Here is a 14,177-nt window from a genome sequence, read left to right on the forward strand (position 1 = left end):
TTACTGTTGACATTATCTTTGAAACTGATTAATCCAAATAAGTTCTGCATTGTCTTTATTAATGAAGTTGTCAAATTCCTCAACCTGTCAAAATTAGCCTCAGAACATACAGTTCATATATCTTTACCAAGCTTTAAATTTCTTTTTTTAAAATAATTTTTAGTTGTAGATGGATACAATATCTTTATTTATTTATTTATTTTTATGTGGTACTGAGGATCAAACCCAGTGCCTCACACTTGCAAGATAAGCGCTCTATCACTGAGCCACATCCCCAGCCCCTAGGCTTTAAATTTCTTTAAGCGTGTAATTTCTAATGCTTTTTTCAGGAAGTTATTCTTATCGGAAAATCTTTTCCCAGTAATTTGACTAAAGCTCTGTTGCTCATTTCATCGGCTTAGTTCAATTTTACTGTCTAAAATTATGTTTCTTTTCCCTACACTGGCCTCCTTCTCCAAGCTAGTTCTGTAGAATATGTGAAGATTAGCTGTGTTAAATCTAGCTTTTTCAAGCAAATTGCATTCTCTAAGTCTATTCTTACAATGAAAGTAGTTCAATGGAAGCTCGATACCCTAAAATAGCTTTTTTTTTTAGTATTCTTTCTGCCTTTCTAATTAGTGTCTTTCTGACTCTGAAGTAGCCCAACTTGAACGTCCCACTTTCAGTGCAGAGCACCTTGTAAAACTCTGCTCAGGATACATCAGTAGTTTAGAACTAACATCACGTAGGAAATACTATTACAAATGTTTGTTTTGGTCATTTTACCTTAGATTCCTTTTTAATTCTTAATGAGAAATTCCTTCTCATCTAGTAAGTATAATTTGACTCTATTTAACTAAAAGGTATTTATTTCTGCCCTCAATAAAATCTCACTATTATCTCCCCATAGCTTGTAATCACTTGCCACTGTTTTCATGCTATGACAATTGAGCTGTGTTACTAAGTATGTGATATATAAGTCTGGCTTTACCTTTTTAGGATTTCTAACTTGGCAAAGAACTTTCATATCCATTATTGTATTTTGTTATCACAACAACCTTCTCAAGTAGGAATGAGATAATTTGCTCCATTTTAAAAACAAATGGCAAGTGATATACTGACATTTGCAGAGATGGAAATAATTTCTTTTGATCAACCTATAATCATAGATTTTGTTTTGTTCTATTTATAATAAACTGTGATCATAATTATTAACAATAAGAACTGTTTTTTTCCCCCTTTTCCTATCATTATTTTTCCATTTGTTTGGCAGTTATAAACTAGGGATATATATTAGTCACTAGTTTCACTTTTCAAAAGTTAGAACTTAAAGTTTATCTTCAAGGACTCTAGGCCCTAATACTTTGTGAATGCACAGGCTCTGAAGTACTGTTTTCCACACATTTCCTAGTAGAGAAACATGCCCTAGATATTGTTTTGGAACGATCAAGGATTTTTATATCAGCGTTATGATATTTTTGACAGACTTAGATAATTCCTTAAGAGATTTTAGTAGAATTAGGAGCAGAAAATCCCATTTGTATCTGGCAGGTCTGTCAAGAATTTCTGGTATAATTAAAGTTGGATTTTCTCTTGGATAAAATTAATTTAAAATGTATCTATTTCCAATGTTTCAGAGAACTCAATAAATCTAAACTTCAACCTTCACAATATTACTTAACCTTTTCAAATCCAAAATTCTCCAGACATATTTTCTTACTGTGATTTATTCTGATGTGGAGACTGATTTTATTGAAAATGCTTCCTCATTATATTCACATACATTATAGGCAATTTTATGGTCTATGTTAATCTCCTTGAAGTTCAGCTTTATAAAGATTAAAAATGAAAATATTCTCTTTTTAGTGTGAATACTTTACCCTGATTCTGTCAATGAAAGTTAGGGAGAAATTAGAATCAAACTAAAGTTAGTGCCATGAACAAATGATCAATCATAGCTCTCAACTCATTGAAGTAGCTACTGTTGTTTAGAATCTTTCCCACAGTTAGTTTCACTGAATATAATCTGCAGACTTGGGGATATAGGACTAACCATGTACTTTTAAACACATTTATATTATAAAACACCTTTGTCTGGAAAGTAAGTATTCTATTTGGTTTTAAAGTTAAGACAGTGGTTTTTCAAAGTATTTATATGAAAATCTTGAAAAAGGCATAGGTTTATATAGGATTTGCACAATCTTATGATCTCTAGGAGCATTTGGTAGTCAGGATGGACTGATGATGATAAAGAATTACCTGATTATCAGGAGGAGAAATACTTTTTCTTTTTCTGAGGACTTTTTACATAAATGCTTATAGTTTTTTGGTACCTGCTTAACAGTAGAATAGTGTGACCTATTTATTCTTTTTCTTCCTGCTTCTTCTTTTATCAAGATCCTGGCATTGTGCTTTGGCAGGCGAGACTATCATTTAGACATCATAGCCTGCTGAGATTGCAGGACTTGACTCTGGGCCCAAAGCCATTATGGTCCATTATTCTTTCCTATTTTTCAAGTTAATTCTGATATATATTATAGTGGTGAAGAGAACAATGTAAGTGATTATTGAATCAGATTCCCTTTGGGTACTTAAATCTCACCCTAGTATAAGTTATATTCAAAAACAAGATTAACTTTTCTTTAATGGGTTATTTGATGCAGAGGAGTTTATTGTGTATTTTGTGTAACTAATGAGCAGATAAATATTTTTTTTTGATTTCTTTTTTTTTTTTAATTTTTTTACATTTACATAGGGTAATGATGTTTATTTTATTTTTCCCCTCCCCCCACCCCTCCCACCCCTCTTTTCCCTCTACACAGTCCTTCTTTCCTTCATTCTTGCCGCTCTTTACTTTCTCTTATGTAAGGTCTTGAAATAAAGACCTTATTGCTGAGAAACTATGAAGCTAGCAACCTACGAGTCTTTGTAGTGCTCAAACCTGAAACCATTGAAGTTTATTAGGAATAAAAAAAATTGCAAATGTGTTCATGGTTTATTATATAATTAATCAGAATATCAAACAGGGGAGTAATATCATGGCTTATGGATGAAACAGTCTTATAATGATTTTGTATTGGTGTTTTAATAATATTCTTAAATTCTGTTATGAAGTACATAATGCATAGTTTATATACATTTTTTCCATCCTAGCAAGGATTCAGTATAATGTCGTATATTTTGACAATTTATCAGTTCTTTTATTTTAAATGAATTCAGGGGCATTATAGCTACTGATCTTCAAAGATTTGACATATGGATTTAAATATTAACCTATAAAATTATACACTTTCATAATTGAAGAGACCTTTTGAGATTAGTTATAGTGGCTGAAATCCAAATATTTCACATATTTATTATGGCTGACTACCAGATATTCATTTTTACCTCTTTCCATGGGAAGCAGGAAAGTGATAGAGCAAACTACCCCATATGCCAAATATGGCCTGCAGCCCTATTTATAGGGCTTTTTAGCTAAGTATGGTGATTATATTTTACATGGTTGAGAATAATAAAAAAAGAAAATTAATATTTTTAACATGACAGTATATGAAATAAAAATTTAAGTGACCTTAAAACATTTTGCAGGAGCACATCTGTGCTCGTTTGTGTATATGTTGTTGGTGGCAACTTTTGTTCTATGAAGGCAGAGTTGAGTGGTTGTGCCAGAGATCACATGGTCTACAAAGCCTAAAACCTTTATTTTATTTATTTTCTGTCTCATTCCAGAAAAGGGTTATCTACCTCTAGTTTAGAGAATTGATTGTAGAATGAAGGGCAGTTCTTAACTAGTCTAAGCTAACTCTGTGACTGGGTAGGCAGGGTTTTGTCATTTGAACCCAGGAGAATTTTTCCTGGCTGGGGGAAGACCCTTTTAAGAGAAAAATCACAAAAAGTTAATCCAATTTCTTGTTGGATATGAACAAGGACATATATTTCCTTGTTGCTAAAGCTACCTTTATGTCCATAAGCAACTTCAGCCTGAGGTTAAAAATTACACCCAGAGGAGGAGAAGCAGGGAGAACCACAGAGGAATGGAATCAGAGTCAGCCTCACTTGGGTTTTCCTATTATGTGAACCAAAAAATTAGTCATTTTAGCTACTTTGATATGCATTTTCTGTTATCAGCAAGCCCAACTTTTTCTCTATATGACATAGTATAATAAAATATGAATGTATTAAAACAATCACAAATTTCAAGTTAGGGACTCATAACCTAGTTAAAGGATATTATAAAGAAAATCTTATACTTGAAAATATTATTTACTGATAACTTCAATATTCCAATTAATGCATCAGGTGCTTTTATGTCATTAGTCCTGGCAGACATATGAGATATTGCTACTTTTCCCTCACAAATAAGAATATGGAGGTTATTCAACTTTGCAAGGTCACACAGCTTGAATATGGTAGAGTGAACAAGGCCTGTCTCCCTTGTCCATTTTCCTTTCACACTGAAAGAAAACAATAGCTTATAAGGGAGAATTCTGCTGATTTTGAAATTTTCAGTGTCCCATTGAGGCAGTGGAAGGCAGTTCATTGTGATCTGTTTTACATAAAGAGTTAGTGCCTCAGAAATTAATTATAGTTATATTTGATAATCTTAAAATAAACAAATTACACTGAAGTTTATTGAGGTGATCAGTTCAGTTATATTACTACTTAACTCAAAATGCCTTTACCTAACCACTTCTTTTATGGGTATTTCTAATACTATGTTTGGTAAATGTCAATTTCCTTAGTGATAGCCTTCTGAAATCTTACCTTCAAGTCCATGTTTTACAGTTATAGGTCTTTTTAATCTAAATGTATTTTCAAGGAAATGTTTAAGAAAGGAATGATTTTATATCATTATGAAATAGAATTGTTTATTCTCCAAATGTGGGCAACTTAAATAGTTGCCTAGAGCTCCTTGCACTATGTTTTCATGGATGAGCTTTTGCTCACTTAAAGAGAAAACAAGAAGATGGGAGAAAATCATATTAAATCATATTAAAATATAAGAATAAAACCACAATTTCAGACATACAAATTATTTTGATGCTCTTACCTCCCATCAGTGCAAATAATAGAGAACATAACTTTTTTCCTCAGGACAACTATGTCCATTTGAAAAAAAAAAGTATGAGAATTATATATTTAAAATTAAGTGGTTTATGCTGAAAAAATACCTTTGTTTTTCTGTTCATCATTTTACATAGGAAGATAGACTTCTGCTTATTAACATCATACCTGGATATTTTCAAAGGAATTCATTCCTATTTCAAGATCAAAATTGTTATTTAAGGTTTACATTTTTAGACCCAGTGGCCCTCTGCCAGCATAGTATAACAGGAAAACTGTGCTCATATTCTCTTGCCTTCCCTCTTCAGATATGGTCCTTGACCAACAGGTGAGCTCAGGTCAGCTGAATGAAGATGTACGTCACAGGGTCCACGAGGCACTGATGAAACAGCACCACCACCAGAATCAGAAAAAACTCACCAACAGAATTCCCATTGTTCGATCCTTTGCTGATATTGGCAAGAAACAATCAGAACCAAATTCCATGGATAAAAATGGTAAATGTTTCTTATTGTGCTCTTTATATCTACCGTAGGTCTCTAAACTATCAGTACTTCTATATCTTTAAAACATATTTCACTCAGAAAATGTTTTATTATAATTCATATCGTTGTAGTGGAATTGTTTCTTTTCATAGGCATATACTATATAGGCACTTTTATTATCAAGTATCAAATTGTAGGAATTTTAACAAGGAATTTAAGTTTCTTGAAAGGTTCATGAAAGATTACAAAGAAAACGTATCTAATAAGAACTTACAGATGTGAATGCAGCAAACATAAATGGAGCATCTCTGGCATCTCAGACAAGTAATGCAATGCTTCAACTTATGCCAGAGGTGGTCTTTAGTTAAAATGAATAATGATCACCATTTAGTGTTTGTGGAAAAAGATGCTGACCTCCTGTGGCTCACAGTCACTGAGTTCCATTAGAGTTAGCAACTGAAAAGCCCCACTAGCACCCTGCCCATGATTCTACCTACGTTAGGCCTCATTCCCACTCATGGGCTCATTACTGTGTGCTGTGCAGCATCTTCAGTGTTGGAGCCTCCTCATGGACCATTTTCACATATTATTATTTATAGAAATCACTAACTTACTTTGACTTCCACTTCAGAATGTTTTATCTCCTGTATTCTTTGTTCTCCCTTTGCATCCATTTAATCTTATGTAGTTCACACTAAGAAAGCTGCTTAGAAATTTCCCGTATCATCCATATTTTCCATTAGTCTCATGAAGGTAAATGGAGTTATACATGAAGATAATTTGTTAATCTTCTGTCAGTTATAAAAGTACTAAAGCACACATGTTGACAGTGTGGGCTATTTTGTGTGATTTCACTCCTTTTTATAACCTTTAGTGATGTCTTAAACATAAATCTATGAAATTGAGTTTTCTCTAGACTTTGTATTGGAATTTTCACCAGTTTTCATAATACTGAATCAAATATACACAAATATAGAAGAAACGCTCTAAGGTATCATTGCAATTTTGTTTCAGAATATAGGTCTAGTTTCTAACAGCAAAATACTTACTTTATTTTTAGATGTCCCAATAACTGAGTATAAGTTATTGTTGTTATATAGAAGAATCTATAGTTGTGCATACATAAAATGCACAAAAATTATAATGAGTACTTTATGGTTTATAGCAACTTGTGTTTATAGATTTCCTATAAACATTGTGAGGATATATAACATTCTTTGATTCAAATCATATATTCCATATATTTTTTCTCAATCTCAATTTCATTTCAATTGTATGATACATATTAATGACAAAATGAAGTTTTAATGATTGAAGAGATGAAAAGGTAGTGATTTTATCCTTCTTATAATGCTAGTATTTATTTGGTTTGGTAATGTCAAGAAAACTAACTCAAATATTTCCTAATTCCTATGAGCTTATATTTACATGATTTCACAAGCCTTATGAAAATATACCCAGGAACTAACTTTCCAAGAATTTATGCACATTTTTAAAAAATTAACTATTGCCTTCATTTTGTCAATTTTGTTGAAAATCAGACAATAAAATGGGTCTATCTATAAGAAAGGTTTGTTTCTTCAAAGAGGCAATGATCTTGAGCTGTGAACTAGCTATAATTTATACCTCAGATTTCACTTGGGATAATGTTTAACTGTACAAAAATTTCATTGTTGTTTTTGTTTTTTGAGGCAAGAGGGCATGAAATTTACTGGCTTGAATGACCATTTATCATAATATCATAGACTTACTGTTATTGTTTTAACCTACTGTTATTGCTTTTTAAATATAAAAAGAGATGTGAGAATTATAGCTGTAGAATTACAGCCGTGAATCACAAGTCTCTGTGTAGATATGTATAGATAACAAGGTTTTCTGAGAGCTTACTTTTTGTCTTATTCAGGAAATGGCTTAGTTTTCCCCAAAAGTAGGATATGAGTGATTCTGTTACCATCTGTACAATCAGCCTTTATCTGAACACACACGAATCTTTTCAGGGCATACGTTAGGGTAATAAAAACTTGGAAACACTTGTAATAAGATTCATATATCCAATTAAGTATTGTTGTAGAGTATGCTGTCAGAAGTGGTTTTCTAAGCCTAGGCTTATAACACCTCCTTATGACTCTGTTTTGCTTTCTCACACACTTTACATAATTATGTGTGCTGAGAATTCTGAAAATATGTATAGACTTTACCAATTTAGAAATAAATCTTCTAGTCAGAAGTGAAAAAAAGTGCGAAAGACCTTTACTACTAAGGTTCTCAATCTACTTATGAACTCTAAAAACTGACAAACTCTAGATAAACAAACAAATTTAAATTCAAAGCCATAAATATAGACTTGACATTGGGTTTCAAAACATGCAATAGAGATTCAAATTTTTTGGTTCAGTAGTACAGAGAGGCAAAAGGATTTTAAAACATCAAAAAGAATAAAAATACTATTTTTCTTATTTAAAAATCTCTTCAGTAAGGTATTTCACATAAAAAGATTAACTTTTTTCTTTTATGATTATAGAATAAGAATTAAATAGCATTTTCTAGAAGCTCTATGGCAGAACATATTTTCCTTTCAAAACATAGAGATGGAAATAAATGCTCTCCTCTTATTTAATGTACTTTTGCTTTAGGGGCAAAGAAATTGAAATGCCCTCAGAAATGGACTGATGATTACATAAAAAAATCTAAAAGAGTCTTTTAGAATGAGTTTTCTACTCTCTTAATTGAATAGTTCCTTGAGCATGCTACTTTGGTAGTTGCTGTAGTCAACATTTTCACTGCTGTGACTAAAAGATTTGACAAGAACAATTTCAGAGGAGGCAGTTTATTTGGTGTTTACAGTTTCAGAGGTCTCAGTCCATAGGTGGCCAACACCATTGCTGTGGGCCCAAGGTGAGGCAGAACTGTAGAAGTGTATGGTGGAAGAAAACAGCTCAGGACATGGACACCAGGAAGCAGAAAGAGCTAAGCTCATTGGAGGCAAAATACATACTCTAAAGGCATGCCCACAGTGGCCTACCTCCTTCAGTCACACCCTACCTGCCTATAGTTGCCACCCAATTAACACATTCAAGTGGATTAATGTACTGATTAGGTTGAACCTCTCATAATCCAGTCATTTCACTTCTAACCTTCCTTGCATTGTTTCACACATGAACTTTTGGGAAATACCATATATCTAAACTATAACAGTAGTACTCTAAAGGTACTACTGAGAATGTGTATCTTCCTTGTTTTAAAGGTCAGATTAACAAGATAGCATAGTTCCTTACTCTTCTCCTCCCCAAGTCTACAGTTTTGTTCATACTTTTTTTAGTAATTTGTGATAATTTTTTCAATTTTACCTCCCAATACACTGTACTTTTTTTCATATAATTTTTTCTTGGTATTCTGCACATTCTCTTGGGCTAAGATACAGGATGCTATGGATTCACCATGCATTTTTAATGCCACCATGCTGTGTTTAACTTTCACTTTTCATTAAGCATCAAAACTGTGAGAATTAAATGTCTGATTCTGATGTTTCAATAAAAAGTGACAGTTACATTTGGCAAAACAACAGCAAAAATAATAGAAAAATAATATCTACTTTGACATTAGAACCCTGAAAGTGGTATGGGTGGAAAGTACTAAAAATAAATATATCAAGAATATTCAAATACTTTCTTGAAACTAGAAAGATGTTTTAAAAATAAGACTAAAGTAATCGAAAAGCAAAATAAATTAGTATTCGCATTTATTACTTAGGTCATGCATTCACTTACTGAGAAATTTGAATTGCAAATCAATTACAAAATGTTATTACCCTTGTGATAACTTTTGTAGTTTTGAAAATAATTTGAGTCTCTTAGTTTCCTTATATGTACAGTGTCTTCATTCTGTTGTCCTTTACTAATAATTTCTAATTCTGTTACTAATAATTTCTAACTCTGTTTCTCTCTTTTGTATACCTCATATTTAGAATCTCAAAACAAATTACAAAGCAGAAAGTCTCTAGTGTTTTGTTCAAATACATAGGGTACTGAAGAACATTTAGATTTAGAAGGATGGGATATGTGTTGATTCTTTAGACCTGGGTAGGTTCCAGCCCTTGAAGCACTGTATACATATGTATTGTGAATGATTATTTCTTGTGATTTTAGAAATCCCACTAATTGTCTTATAATCACTTATTTTACAAATGATGTAGTTTTATTTTCAAATGCATGATGCCCTTATGTGTCTTGATATTTATATGTTTTGTTGTTTTTTAAATACTGTGATCTCATAAATAAGATATCTGTGGTGTAATATTTATCTCTCACAGTGTTCTACCTTTGAAGAAAAAGATAAAGCTAGAATATTTCTTCTTAGAATTTCTTGACAGAAAACATATTAAAAGATTCATGTAGGTGAAAGTATTAGACATTGTTCAATAAATATTTTCAACCATTCCAAGAAAACCAGGATAGTATTGTTGATATAATTGATGGGTCTGTTCAAGAGTTGCATTGTTGTTGCTGAGTTTTGAACTCAAGACTGAATCATAACAGCAAACATATTTCTATGATGATGTGCTTAAATTTGTTATTTCTTATATTACATTAATTATTTTCAGGCATACTAATTTTTCTCCAAGATTAATTATATGCATACTTTTCATGTTTTTAAAATGTAGTTCACCTAGTCAACATTTTCTAAATATTTAGACCTTCTTTCTTCATGTTTTCTATTCCATGAATAAATGTATTGTTACACATGTATGTAACTTTGTCATTCATCTTTATATTTCTTTATTTTGCTCTGTCTTGTGTCTGTCTCTAACAGGCTCATCTCATCTCTGTACCTCCCTCATCTCCTACCCTTTGGGTACTCTAAATGCGTTGACGGTTTCTGAGGTAGTGTAACCAGCTTGGTCTCTAGGTTAATAGTAATGTACCTCCATGTCTTCATCCCAGTTTCCTTCTAGTATACGTGATTTACAGTGGATTAAGCAGTGCCAAACAGTGATACACATAAGCTGTATTGATTTGAATTCGGCCAAATAAAAACTTAAAAGCTGCTATTTTACAATACCTATGTACACAATGTACTTAAAGAGGAAGAGAACTATATATAGACTTGAATGAGTTAATACAGTACTCAAGACATTTTTTGAAAACGTATTTACAGTTGTTTTAATGATGAGGCATTTTAATGGTACTGACATGACTTGCAGTCATGAAATACTACTTTTAATGTAATTTATTGTTCCTACCCTACAATTTCATAATGAAGGGAATGGCTATGCCAGTATTGCAATATATTTAATGAAAAATTTATGGTGTGACAAGCACAGAAATAGAGCTTCTATTTTTCAGGGAGTGGTTACTTGAATTACTCTCAATTTTTCTCCTATACTTGCCCCATACCTTTTATAATTGGCCCTAAAAAAATACATTAACTATAATATTTTTATATGATTCCTACATGTAAGTCCAGAGGGAAAAATGAATTCATCACTCAAAGAAAATTAATTCAAACAAATGTTCATATGAATATTACATATACTTTGAAAAGATGTAAAACAAATATTAGAATTTGGGAATAAAATGAAGAACTCTTTGAGTGTAACAGGTTAGAAAATATACATGTATGATAGAGGATGATGTGTTAGGCTTATCAGTGTTTACATTTAAATAGTTGCAGCCACTTACTAGTTAATGTTAATGCTTTTTCACTTTTCATCACTTTTTGAATACTTTGAATATAATAGTTTACCAAGTTAATAAATGTCTTTTTTCATAATCATTTTTATGCCTTAAAATTACTTAGATATTATAACAAAGGTTGTTAAACATTGCAATGACGTGCACTCATAGGGAATATAAGTATGGAAAGTTATCAGTGGACAAACTGAAGGTAACAATAAAGAAACACTTTATAGAAGGTTAAAACACTTCTATTTCCAAGCATTGTAATATAATGATTAGAAAAACTATAATGAATAAGTAGTATTCACAAAACTTCCACAAATATGTGAGTGCTAAACTCTAACTTTATCCTGTATTTTTCCTGGTAAAGAAAATATCCTAGCAAATTATTTGTTATTCTATTTGGAATATATTCTCTTCTGGTTGAAGGAAAGATTCTGCACCTAAAAACTGCCATTCGGTGAACTATTGCCTTAGACATCATCAAGTCAGCAAGAAAGTTAGTGATACTCTCAAATCTCAATGTATGGATTAATTTTATATAATAGTTTTTTAGATCTTGAAATCCATTTTGAAATTCAAGTCCATCAATTTCTCCTAAAAGGCAGTAATGATTCAAATAAACTAAAGAAATACTATTTGGACAGATTATGATTGACAACAAAATTATAAAAAATTACTTCAACATATGAGAGTTCTAATAGTTCTATGAACCATAAATCATGGTGAATTTTAGTTCCATAAATGTAGCAAATAAAAATTTGCTATTTTTAAAGGCTTATCTTTTTTTTTTTTTTACAAATAACCCAAACCAAACTTGTTAATTTTTAAATAATAATACTTGCACATTTTTCTGTATTCTGCCAACTTGTCAAAACTGTTCTGAAGAGATAAGCATTTAATGTATTCTTTTGACTGAACAAATTAATGCAAATTTTAACAAATAATAATAGAATTTGAAATGCTCCTTAAAATTTGTAGGACTTTTGAGATGATAAATACATTCTACTACTTCTCCAAAATATAAAAGATATAAAATTTGTGCTTTATTTTCCTGCCTCATAGACTGGTAGTTTTTATGCCTTTCCCCCCTGCATTAGCATATATTCTGTGTATACAAGTAGAATGTAGAAATAGCAAAGAATTTATTATAATCTAGTATATCTCCTGCTAAATACTCTCAACTAGATCATTATCAATCACTCTTAAAATATTCAAAGAAAATAGTTCCTAAATCGCTTTCTTATTATCAACTTTATAATATTTTGTAAAACTTTTTAATCATCTTAGAACAAGAATAGAATAGAACAATAAATTGCAAAATAACTTTTAATTATTATATTAACATTTATGATTAAAATTATTTGCAAGTGTAAGTATAGAGGCCAATGTTTTAAACATATTGCATTAACTAAAAATAATTTGTGAAATGTTCTACTGAAAGTATCAAAGAAAAACAAAAGACAATCAATTTCTTCAAATTTTAAGTTCCAACATACTTTTCATCTGATTCAATCTCTTCGAAGTTGATTTTGCATTGGGTTACTTTCTTTTCATATGTGTATACTTACAGAATTAAATAGTTGTTCTTCCATGTAGTTTTATTCCACATGAAATAAATTATTGTAAGAAAGCAGATACATGTTTATTTAATTTTCCCATGACTTATGTTTCACCACTCAATTTTATGGAACATTCAATAAATTTAGTTTTAAATATATCTAATGTTCTAACTCATGAAAATATGGAGAAATGATGTGAAACTGGTGATTGAAGACATCTGTTAGTAGCATAAATGCATTATGTAAAAGGGTTTTTAAAAATTACAGTTATTATTTTGAGAATGATAAATTGAATGGCTGCTAATGAACAGTTCACAGTGAGAGCAGCACATTGCATTTAGAAATGGGAGAATGGAAATATTTTATGTACTTTGTCTGACATTAATATATAAATTTCCCTGAAATATGATGTAATCAAAACTCACATACAATATCATGCTAAGTGAGACAAGTCAATCTCAAAAAAACCAACGGATGAATGATCTCTTGATAAGTGGATGATGATACATAATGCAGGGTGGGAGGGAGGCAAGAATGGAGGAAGGAGGAACTGTAAAGAGGGAAAAGAGGGGTGGGAAGGGTGGGGGAGAAGGAAAAAATAACAGAATGAATCAAACAGCATTACCCTATGTAAATGTATGATTATACAAATGGTATGCCTTTACTTCATGTTCAAACAGAGAAACAAGTTGTACCCCATTTGTTTACAATAAAAAAAATCTCACATACATAGATTGAGGTGAATTTACATTAAAAAGTTGCTTATTTTATTTTCACCAAATATTATATTTTACTTTGTTTAGCAAAAGTGGAGGAATGTTTAAGCTCCAGAAGTATCTTAAGCCTGTTTCTTTCTGACAATATAACAATTTTAAATCATAAAGTTGTTCCTATTAGTAACTGTCCCCTACTGAGAGGCTTAATATTGCAAAAATGATAGAGTTTTTAATCACACTTGGTGATTTCTAGGTAACAGAATAGGTGAGCTTTCAGGGGAGAATGTAAAGGGAGCAGTTTTTTTTTTTTTTTTTTTTTGTAAATACTACTGGAATTATAAAAGTTTGAATGAAGACCACAATAATTGCAGAAGATGGGAATAGAAAGGGGAGTTTGAAATAAAATTGAGATTTAGGTAGGTAGAAAGAAGAACTAGGTAGAGAGAGTATTTCTTTTTTTAAAATATTTTTAGTTGTGGATGAACACTTTTGTTTATTTATTTTTATGTGGTACTGAGGATCGAACCCAGTCCCTCACACATGCTAGGTAAGTGCTCTACCACTGAGCTACAACCCCAGCCCCAAGAGAGTATTTCTGATGTCTAAGACTGATGAGAGTTAAGTGCAATATTTTGGAGTCATTGAGTTAAGGTCATAAATGTGGTCAAAGCTTCAGAGTTGGGTTGTCATCACTCA

At 31.3% G+C, this 14,177-nt stretch overlaps 1 protein-coding gene across 5 annotated transcripts in view; it reads left to right on the forward strand.

Moving 5' to 3' along the window:
- Positions 1-14,177, forward strand: part of Slc4a10 (solute carrier family 4 member 10) — a 132,507-nt gene that overhangs the window by 24,631 nt on the left and 93,699 nt on the right. For all 5 annotated transcript variants that reach the window (XM_047543946.1, XM_047543948.1, XM_047543947.1 and 2 more), the window contains one exon: positions 5,352-5,540. In XM_047543946.1, the coding sequence (XP_047399902.1) occupies positions 5,352-5,540 (189 nt within the window). The remainder of the gene's footprint in view (positions 1-5,351; positions 5,541-14,177) is intronic.

The sequence above is a fragment of the Sciurus carolinensis genome, chromosome 3, assembly GCF_902686445.1.
Source record: "Sciurus carolinensis chromosome 3, mSciCar1.2, whole genome shotgun sequence".
NCBI classification, from domain to species: Eukaryota; Metazoa; Chordata; class Mammalia; order Rodentia; family Sciuridae; genus Sciurus; species Sciurus carolinensis.